The 11,480-nt window shown below is 36.5% G+C and overlaps 1 protein-coding gene across 1 annotated transcript; it reads right to left on the reverse strand.

Annotated features, from left to right (window-relative positions):
• Window positions 1-2,072: 2,072 nt before the first annotated feature.
• tent5bb (terminal nucleotidyltransferase 5Bb) lies at window positions 2,073-10,887 on the reverse strand. The gene is made up of 2 exons (XM_077200126.1): window positions 10,509-10,887; window positions 2,073-4,002 (listed from the first exon to the last, which is right to left on the reverse strand). The coding sequence occupies exons 1-2, from the start codon at window positions 10,662-10,664 to the stop codon at window positions 2,977-2,979; spliced, it is 1,182 nt and encodes a 393-aa protein (XP_077056241.1). The 5' UTR covers window positions 10,665-10,887; the 3' UTR covers window positions 2,073-2,976.
• Window positions 10,888-11,480: the final 593 nt, after the last annotated feature.

Below are 11,480 nucleotides of genomic sequence, written 5' to 3' on the forward strand. Positions count from 1 at the left end.
AATATTTGAAGTACACTACAAGTGCACACTCAATAATGTGCACTTGTTTTGCACAAGGGTTACGAGTCATAAATATCCATTTTGAGATGAAAACATGTACACACCTGAAATCTCAGTTTACGAACAACCCATGGCACCGCTTCCTGTTTGTCACACTGAATGATATTATTAATCACTAGTCCATTACGTACCATGACGCCAGTGCTTGAATAATAGACTGTAGCCTATACACAGAATACAGCATGTGGTACATGTGCTTCTAAACTGCATATTCAGCAAGTACATTCACTGCTCTCCAGCGGTTCATCAGCTGTGTCCTCAGCAACAATGAGTGCGACACATCCAACACAAGCCCAGCCTGCCCTATGAGAGTCAATGAGAGATATAAACCATCCATATCCCATAGACCTACAGTACAGTGGCCCCAAAAAGTATTTAGACATTCCCTAAGCACTTAAAACATCTGAATGTTCTTCTATTTGATAATAAAAGAACAAAAGTAGTTTATGTTACTCTATTTTAGGACCATTTATGTGTATGATTTCTTTAGATTATTTTGCATAAGATAAAGTGATAGTTCACACAGAAATTAACATTTTGTCATCATTTACTCAGCATCAAGTTGTTCCAAACCTGTCCATCAGCTGTTTGGTTTCCAACCCCCTCCAAAGGTCTTCTTTTGGGTTCAGCAGAAGAAAGAAATTCATACAGGTTAGGAACAACTTGAGGCTGAGTAAAGATGACAGTATTTTCATTTTTGGGTGAACTATCCCTTTAATGCAAATCGCTGTTAAACATTACTTGTTCTTGATGAGATTTACTCGATTACTCTTGGAAAAAGAGGACAAAAAAATACAGAGCATGCATTATTTGTTTCTTTCCCTGTGACATTAACTTTTATATAGATCAAACCACTCATTAGCTTTGACTTATCAAACTCATCTATTAAACACATTACACTTCAGTGTGCACACGCATTTCTACAGATATGGGGGGAAAGACTAGGAGCAAATTCTGATATTTTTCTTTCTTTGTTTTTATTGATTTGTAAAGGAAAAGTAAAAATACTGTACTATACAATAGCACAGAGAACAAAACAATGAACAATTTTAATTTACATACATTTCAGTTTGTAGTTTATTCAGGCACTTAAAGTCATAGAAGTAACATTCCACTTAAACTGCTACATCTAAAGTCTTTGGTCCTCAGTTTTTCAAATAAGGAAAGTAGAAAACCATGATCGGAACTGAACACATCCTCCCAGTTTTACGGCTTTTCTTGATTATGTTCTTTTTTTATAACTTCAACAAAAGCTGTGTTTCATAACTCAAAACCATTTCATTTATAAAATATGAATGGGTTACATGTGAATATGGAGTAGAGAAGTGCTTTAGACATTTCTCCCCCAATGTTCATTGTTATTGTTTCATCTGCACTGGACAAAATCCTCACACAAAGTTTTTGAGTGGACGTGGAGCAAATTAAATCTTTTTGAGTCTTCCAGTACAGCAGAGTTCATTACAATAGGCTGGATTGGTAGCATCCATATAAAGACAAAATATCTTAGTTCTGGTCTCCATTGCATTTTGCACAAAACAACCTGCTATAATAGAATGGTGAGTCTCATGACACTTGACGAAAACATGACTGGGTCATATTTCACCCCAAAATCACAAGACAAAAATAGGAAATTATATTTTACATAAAGAACATTTCCTATTAAATTGTAGGACCATTAAGATGTAATATTTGTATGACAATAAAGTATATTTTCTAAAATCTATATAGGTCTATAGTTTAAATTGTGGAGCAATTTATTAATCCTCTTGTCATTTTCTTTGTTCTAATTATATAACTGTTTACTTGATTATATATTAACAGAGAACATTTTACTTATAAGCATTTTACTTTAAGTTTTGGTGTAGTTTGCTTAAACTCATATTGCATATCCTAAGTGATCAGGTTAATAAATCTAGATAGTACACAGTTAGAGTAGCCTAGCTAGCTATAATAATAGTTATTACTTATATATATATATATTTATATATTATTATTATTATTATTATTTCCGATTTGTGAAGACTGTTATAAAGTTGTGCACCACACTCAATATCAAAAGATTCCATAGCTTGTTTTAAACGTTTAAATAAGACCAAAATAAACAAGATGTATGCATTTTGTTTGTTCTTTGAGCCATATATGACTATTGTGCATCTAACATAATAAATAAGGTTACACTTTATTTCGATACTTCGTCACTTTAGACATTCTACTAACTATAAGTAACTTTTCAACTACATGTCAACTAACTCTCATTAAAGTATTAGTAGGCTCTAGTAGACTTGTCAGTAGACTGTTAGGTTAGGGTTAGGTGTTAGGGTTTGGGTTAGGAGAACAAGTTGACTTGTAGTTGCTAAGTTACTTATAGTCAGTAGAATATCTATTGGGGAACCAACAAAATAAAGTGTTAGCAGATATTAAGCAGACAGCCTACTAGTACTCTAATGACTTAGTTGACATGTAGCCGCAAAGTTACTTATATAGTTAGTAGAATATCTAAAGTGGACTATCGAAATAAAGTGTTACCAAAAATAATTAGGTAAATGTGGTGTCCTAATTATAAATAAAACTTTGCAAAATTTTCAAACATTTCTGGAAAATGCCATTTTGTCATTTTGATCACAAAAGAACATTAAATCCTGGTGGGACTGATTAGTTGTACTTGAATGTTTGTTGATTTAAATAAACAAATACCTTAATTTTCACAGTAATACAGTAAAAATACTGTACAAAATTAATTTTATTATTATTATTATTAAAGCTCTTATGAGAATAAGAAATTAGAATGAAACTAAGAAATTAGAATTTCTTTATGCAAAATATACTCTCTTTTTTTCTCTTGATATTGTGGTGAAATCTAACAACCATCTTAAGACTGCAAATATGCCCCAGAAGTGTTTTTTGTCTCTTCCTGGCTCAGCTACAAGGCAGCCATGTTTGATAGGAGCTGTTACAGGTGGAAATGGGCGAATGCACATGTGCTATATAGTAGTTGCTGAAGTTGCTGTCTCTGACATAGGGAGCTGGTTGGTAGTAACATGTTACATTAGACAGTGCAGGGATTGAGTTCTGTTCAGCCAGCACGCGTAGTGCCAAAGAGGAGATGAGCGCGAGTGTCTGTCTCCGCTCATGGCCCATGAGACATACGGTGCTTTCATCTACCACGTGATGGAGAGTTACGAGGCAATCGTAACGCTTGTGCTCAATGCCGTTAAAGTGGTTCTGCAGGTACGCCTCCAGCTTCCTCTGCTGCTCATTGATGTCGGAGAAGTCGATGAAAAAGCGTGAGCACATGTAGCGCTGGAGCGTCTTCATCTGTGCCTCGGAGGCTGGACGGAAGCCTCTTACCAGCAAGTGGCAGTACTTCAAGAGCCCACCTCCACGGATTTCTTCTGGGCTGTGCGTAGCGATGATTTTGGCATGTAGGTGTCCTAGAGCTTCTTCAAAGTTTCCATACATGCTCTCTCCGAGCACAGTGGGATGGAAACTCTCGGACATGGGCGTCTCAGAGCAGCGGTCGAATAGCAGCAGCGAGTCCAAGCCAATCTGAAATGAGTCCACGCTGAACTCAAACTGCCGTCGCAGGGAGTCCACAAACTTCAGCTCCACGTTTTTGCCAGTGTTGTTGGAAAGTGAGATGAGGCTCCAGCGGTCTGTGTCATTGCAAACCTTCACCAGCTTCTGCACATACACTTCCTTTAAGGTCAAGGCAGTGATGCGGTCCCGGCTCACGCCGGGGGGCAGGAACTCCAGGAGACTGTCCAGTACCACATCCATCACCAGACGGAAGGTCTTGTCATCGGTCAGACTCAGGCCGAAGATCAGGTCCAGGTCTTTGTAGCCAAGGCCAGTGTCCTGATGGAGCACATAACTGGCAGCAGAGCCGTTCAGCTTCACATCGCGCACCACTACACCTCGCTCTTCTAGACGAGCCCGCACCACCTACACATGAAGGAGAGGAAGAAAGAGACATAGCAAACTTTTTTTTACAAATTTCACACAGATTGAAATTTTACAAATTTCATACAGAACTGTTTTTCATTTGCTTCAATATGGTGGACAGTCATATTGTTGGAAGTCAATCAGAAACAAAATTTTGAACAATATTTTCATAAGTTATTAGCAATTTGGCAAAAAACATATCTCTGGAGCACTAGGTGTCGCTGTTCAAACTTTTCAGGTGCCTTCTGGACATGCCGATGGTGATACCTACCAAATTTTGTGTCGAAATGTAAAATAATTAAAAAGATATTGCAATTTGTGACAAATTCCAAATGGCGGCCAAATGGTTCGTCTGATCCTGGCAAAATCTGTATCCAAGGATTCATAACACAAGGAATCCATAGACACCAAGATCATGATTTTCTGACAAACTGTTTTCTGCCATTTTTAGCCACATCATGACCTGTAGGTGGCAGTGGCACTGTTCCCAAATTTGGCATGGACCCTCAGATCATGGTTCCGATGAAGCGTACCAATTTCTGTCTCAATTGCTCAAGATAAAGCCTCTGAACCAATTTCGGGTCAACCTCGTTTACAAGTTTGTGACTTTTGAACAAAGATGAAAAAAAATTTTTGGCCCAAAGGTCATACGAGACAATTTTTGTAAGAATTGGGCAAAATTTGAAGGAGTAGTGGCGGAAAAACGGAAAACTGTACTTTTCAGAATGGCCACTACTGTAATGGGCGGACTCTCAATGTAAGATGTTGAATGTGATCAGCATGATGAGGGGAATCAGGTGTACTAAGTTTTGTTCTATTGTTCTAGATCAAAGGGTTTAAAAGTTATAACCATTTGAAAGTGAATTTTGAACTGGTGGTGGCGCTATAGAGTTGGTCCTAGAGACTCCAAATTTGGTCAGATTGCTATTAATTTACCATCTCTACAAGAGTGCCAATTTTCATCATTTTCCAACTTACGATTCATAGGGCTGCTTTAGACTCCCATTGGGGAAAAATAATAATAAAACTAATGGATAATGGCTTGGCCACAAATAAATATACCATTATTAGTAAACCACATATTTAAGTATGTAGTACATCATAGAGCAATGGGGAAATTGAGAATCTCCTATTAACTTGACATTTGGGAAGTCAAAGACTTGAGTCAAAGACTTGGCACATTGATTGTTTTGTGAAAGTCTAGTTCTGTGGAGGTTCTGGATTTCCTCAGTGCCCACCCAGACCAGAAAAGATGTCACTGTGTAAGTATCAGGAGGATCCGCTGCAAACAGATCCAGATCTGCTAAGGTGAACCGGTGGTTACTAGAATATTGCTATGCGGTTATTAAAGTGTTAAGGTGTACTGTGTACTGTTTGTTCCATATCTTTTTTTTTCTCTTTGTCTCATTTGTGAACGTAGGCTCTCGCATTTTCTACCCATCACAACACATGATTTTGGTTGACCTATTTAACTATACCTGTATAACTATATAACTTGTCTAAAAATTACCCGGGGAAAAAAACAAACAATAAAACACTAGAAAAGTAGATGAAAGATGAAAAACAACACAATGCTCCAGAACAAATGTTGGTTTTCTGGGATACGGCAATGGTCAGAACATAAAATGAAACTTTCAGATTAGTTTCCACAATGGAATTATACATTTCAATGTTGAAAATATATTGTTAGAACCAGTTAGTTACACTGGTAACCAAACACTTTCAGACAGTTGGTGGGCCATATTGACAACAGTTTGTACCTAATAAAATGTTTCTTAAAGATAATTAAGAAGATAAGGATAAAACTAAACATATTTTGTATTCCCAAAAATATTTCTTGTCTTTTTCATAATATTGTTTGGTAATACTTTAGTTTATTATTTTACCAATTCTCACTATTAACTAGTTGCTTATTAGCATTCATATTACTTGGATATTGGCTGTTTATTAGTATCTATAAAGTACATATTAATGCCTTATGCTTTCTGTACACCTAAAGACTTTGAAAAGATTTAGAAAAGACTTTATAAGATTATCAGCTCACATCTAAAGACTTGGGTCCACAGTTTTTAGTCTCAGACTAAAGACTTGCGATAATATCAAATATGTTTGATATGAAAGTCTAGAGAAAGACTGGCATAAATCGGGTCGCTGACTGCAGATTATCACCTCACATTTAACGATCGAGACGACGGGAGCACGCCGAGACTCCAGTAAGATTCCTAAAGACTGCCGGTCTTTAGTCTGGGACTGTGAAAATCCTTTGGTGTACGCCCGGCATTAGTCTGCATGACCATACTCTACATCCCTTAATTCTACACAATTCCTACCCATTACCTAAACTTAACAACTACCTTACTAACTGCTAATTAGTAGTAATTAGTTACCAATACAGTAATTAGGTGTCTATTGAGGCAAAAGTTGTAGTTCATAGCTAATACTGAGAATTGGACCCTAATCTGAAGTGTGGCCGATTGTTCTACAGACAAAGCTTTAAGTCAAAGCATATGTATGACATGACTTTTTACTGAATTTAAAAAAATAACTCTACAAAAACGACTTAGAACGTGATCACGCATAGCACCATGCACAAAGTCACACACAACATACAAGGAGCATTCACTCAAAAAAGGAAAAAGCCTAGAGGGACTGATGCACACAGTTTTACAGTTGAAATCTCATCTGAAACTCTAAAGAAGACATACATTGAGATATCTTGAAATCTACAAACTTATTTCCATTGACCCTGTGTTGAAGGCTTTTAAAAAAGCCGCAAACACACTGGTCTGACCGGTGCTGACTGCTGACAACGCCTTGGCTCGCCTTGTTTTGTTTTCTAGCCTGGCCAAAATAGGTTTCGTCTTTTATTTGTAGGATTATCGTAAGGCAAATTTCCACACAACATTTGACAGATTTAGGCTGGGGAACAGGCCAACAGAACCCAGCATCATTGCCCCCTGGATACCGACAGCCTCTCTGGGCAGCTGGTGTCACTGTGAACTGCCAAATGCAAAGGGATGAATAAACCACTTAAGAGTCTCTGACACTGGCCCAGGCTCAGGAAATGAGTCAGTGAATCCCCTGTATTCTGGACCTAGACTATTAAGAATTTTTTTCCTGATTTTAAAATGTTTCCAAAAATTCACAATGGAATCTTTGAAATTCTAGCTATTGGATGGCCATGTGGATAACGCTAGGTGTTATATGAAGCTCGGATACAACTTTAAGCAGTTACTCATACATAGGCTAACTTCCAGTACACCAGTTCTACGCCCCATTAGTAAAGGCCTTGTCCAAAAAATCATTCATCTGATTTTCCAAACAAAAAAACTAAATGCTTAGTATGTCATAATTTCCTCACCCTAATTTTGTTCCAAACCATGCCTTTTTTTTTTTTTTTGGAGACTATGAATGTTGAGACTAGGAAGGTTGAGCTCCAAATAAGGACCCTTAAATTGATCCATACGACACATGTACTTTAGTCTTCTAAAGGCAAATTGTAGCTTTGTGTGAGAAACAGAGTGAAAATTAAGTTTTGGTTGTTTGTTTTGCTGAATACGTCAAAGTCTTAGAGGTTTTGAACAACATGAAGGTGAAAAAATGATGACAGAACTTGAACTATCCCATCATTTCTTGAACTATCCCAAAACAAGTTTTCAGGGGGTCTATATTACTACCATTTTTTTTTTTTAAAGATACATTTTAAAGTGAAAGAATGTTAAAAAGGCTTCGTTGATTAGCTCCCCCTGCAGGTATGGGTGTATGGTGTAATGTATACCTCAAACTGATTCCAGCCGCTGGTTTTACCAGGTTTATGTTACATGTTGGAGGGATAAATTCCTTCAAGACATCTATTCACATACTCATAAAAGCACCTGTTCTAAGACAGGAACAATGGGAATTGCTTAGATGTAGAGTCTATGTATCCTTTCAGATTGAAAAAAAAAATAATAATCCTGAGGAGTTAGTTTACACTCTGGCCAAATTGAAAGACTTACCAGGCTCCTCTTTACCACACAGATGCCATGTCAGCTCTGGCTCACAAGTCTACTGTTTCCAACAGGATTAATCAACTTTTAACCTTATGTGCCACAAACAAGCAAACATTGTCTGCTTAACAGGCCAGTGTAACAATGCAAAAAATTATACCACTGAGAAAAAATGAAATAGTGGTGATTTGTGTCTGAGTGTTCTTTCTACACTTGGTAATAAGAATGATGCATGCTTTACAACAACACCAAATACTGATGCCATGTAACAAACAACCTTCTGGAGGGCTGATGACCAACAAATCTAAGAGTTTTGCTTCCTGGTAGTTGAAGACGTTTCCACTGTTATATTGTAGACAAAACTACAAAACACTTGTGAATACTGCACATTCCAGTCAGATTGTCAGAATGCTACTAACATCCAGGAGTTGAAATGAACAAGTTTTTATCAGTCTGTCAGGAAACCATGTTTAAATTAAATCATGTTTAAATTATTCTGTGTTGGTACTATGAGCACTTGTAAGAATGAACTAATCTCTGGGCTTGCTTTAAATCTTTCAAATATATCCAGAGGTTTTTTGAGGCACTTACTAGCAAGCATATTGCATATTTATTTACCACTACGCGCTGTGTGTAGGGCACCAAGTGCTGAGGGGGCACCAAAAATAGCCCAATGAAAAATCAATCATCATATCATAGTCATAATAATTATAATGCCGATATTATTTCAGTATAGAAATATTATTAGGCACTTTTTAGGGATGTATATAACAAAACAGGCAGAACAAGAGTATTTAATTGCTCTAGAAAGTAACGATGGTGCTGCCGCCGCCTCAGTGGTCCATTGGATTGTGCGTTAAAAAGTTAAGTTAAGTTCATAAAGGAATTATGCTTAGGGCACCAAAATGGCTAGCAGCAGTACTGAGCGGAACTGTATATTGTTGGTCTTCTGTCTGGGAAATAATCTGTGCATGGACAGTAATTCTGTTGATGTAATTGGATGGCCAGTAATGAAGGTGTTTCCTTAAAATGTATCCTTTACAGTAGAATAATCAGGGAAAAAATAATCTTGGCACCTCATTGTGAAACTAGCAAATCAGATGAATATAATATGCTTTCAAGCTTAATAATGCTTGAGTAGAGATGCTTAAAAACTTACACTTGAAAATAAAGTACCACTGAAATTTATTTAAATGCCAGTTTATTTAACATTTTTAACAATACCATTTTATTTTAACAGTAACCTGTCAAATAAACAAAAAGTAGTCATCAAGAATGAGGCTCTTTCAAATTAAATTGTAAAATAGCCAATAAATCCGTATCTATTACCACACATTCTAAGTTTCTACACTGTGTGGCAACCATAAACAGCCTACAGTATGGGGTTGTATTACAGAAACATTCTAAATCTGTTTCTGATTAATATTCTGTTTAGTAACTATTTTTAAATAGGAAATAAACCTTTGTTTAAACATTAAGTCAAGAATTAAGATTGCAATGCAGAAACATCCTAACTTTTCTATATGTTTACAATTCTCTATCCTATCTGTTAAGTATCCATGGTAATCCGTTTAGGAAATAGACTTTAACTGTTCTGTAACATATTTTCTGTAACATCTCCTAATTATAATATAATTATAATATTATAGCCCTACATTTAAGTACCTACTGTATGTATTAAATACAATGGGTCTCATTCACTAATAATTGCGTAGATTGTTTAGTCACAACACGAGTGTATGCACATACATTTTGTTCTTAATCTCGTTCTAATGTTTGAATTTGTAATACATGTGCAGTAGGCCTTCCTATTCTAAATGAGCGGCCGCGTGCACGAGGTTAGCAATTTGCATAAAACACGCCCAACCATCTTCTTATAAGGGCTTTCCGCACAACCTTTCATTTACAGGCACAGCCTTTCACTCTCGTCAAACATTTGACGCTCTCTGCAGACGCGCACTCGCCAGATCCACGAGCAAAACCAAGAGTACCATTCTCAAAACCAGTTCAGATTACTCAACAGCCAGCTGTAAATCAAGCTTAAATCTGCGTTAGAGAAACCTCGCAGCTGAAGCTAGGTATAGGCTAATGCAGGCAGGTATTCTCACTCTTCCACTACTAGGCTATGAAATATAAACATGAAATTAAATTGCAGGCCTGTTATTTATTAATAATAATACTATATATATATATATATATATATATATATATATATATATATATATATATATATATATATATATATATATATATATATATTATATATAAACTTTTTTTTTCTTTTATCTATTTTAAAAAATTATTAACATTTATTTTCATTAATGGTAGCCTAATCGTAATATTGTTTGTTTTGTGTAAGAAAGAATCCATTAGGATCCTTCAGGATTGTTCCAAATTATATTTAAAATATATTGGAATTGGAATTCTGTCCACATAATTGCATTCCTTTTGGTGCTAAATGTGTTCAGCTGATGTTTCATAGTGTTAATATAAAGCCTATGAGTTTGGATCCTGTACCTGTACGATATGTCGAGGCTGAACGGAGAGTGTAGGGAAGTTTCCTCGCCCGTGGATCGGGACACACTCTCCCAGTATGGAGTCCAGACGCTGCACCTGCTCCCACGACAAAACACAACAGCACCGGCTGTGCTCCGACACATCCGCGGAGGACATGACGAAATCAGTCCGATGATAACACAAGTCTGCTCTTTGGATGTCAGCTGGATGCCCCTATTTGTTGATGATGATGTCCGACGAGTTCGGTTTAGAGTAGAGAGTCAATTCAAGATCAAAGCGTGGATTTGAAGTTATTTTATCAACAAAACAGAATCCAAATATTTGCCGATGAACATACGAACTCAAGCGTCTGTTTCCCACAGTGTTACTCACACAGTCTACCGTTCATTCACTGTGCCTGCCTGGAATAAGCCTACAAATACATTTAAACCTGCCATATTTACATACGCCGCTCAATTGGTCAGCTTTATGAATAATTACATTGTTTATAATAACTAAAGGGTTTGTGCACGCCTACGTCCATACGTCACAATAACCTGCTGCGATCATTGGTTGTAGGAGGGGCGTTCGATGTGTGGGAGCATGTGTTCAGTTTATGGTAAACACAACCCAGAATTGTCGAAGCTAGTTAGTTTTATTACCTTATCCAATAGGTTAAACCTGTAAACATATGATAATATATTCAATCGTATCGTAGTTTGATTTAATGTAGGTTTTGTATATATACAGAAGATTTTTAAAAGTCTATTTTTCTCATTGCTTTTCAAGATGGTTAAATGTAATTTGTCTAAAAACTGACACAATCTATAATTTTTTATATTATCATTACAGCACCTGTTATAAAATAGTATTTAGATCAACATACATTGAGAACTCAGCTATTTCAAAAGGAAGTGAAACCGATCTTATTTGTATACATTTGCTGGAAATCTGATATATTTTTACATGATGCTAGAGCAGTGCTCTGGGTGG

Source organism: Siphateles boraxobius, unplaced genomic scaffold, assembly GCF_051911475.1.
Source record: "Siphateles boraxobius isolate OS27281-9 unplaced genomic scaffold, OSU_SipBor_1 43, whole genome shotgun sequence".
Classification (NCBI taxonomy): Eukaryota; Metazoa; Chordata; class Actinopteri; order Cypriniformes; family Leuciscidae; genus Siphateles; species Siphateles boraxobius.

Excerpts from the sequence above, each read along its gene's own strand:
- tent5bb (XM_077200126.1), bottom strand. The coding sequence starts at position 10,664 with ATGTCCTCCGCGGATGTGTCGGAGCACAGCCGGTGCTGTTGTGTTTTG. Across the intron at positions 4,003-10,508 it reads AGCCTCGACATATCGTACAG|GTGGTGCGGGCTCGTCTAGA; the intron begins GTACAGGATCCA and ends CTTCATGTGTAG.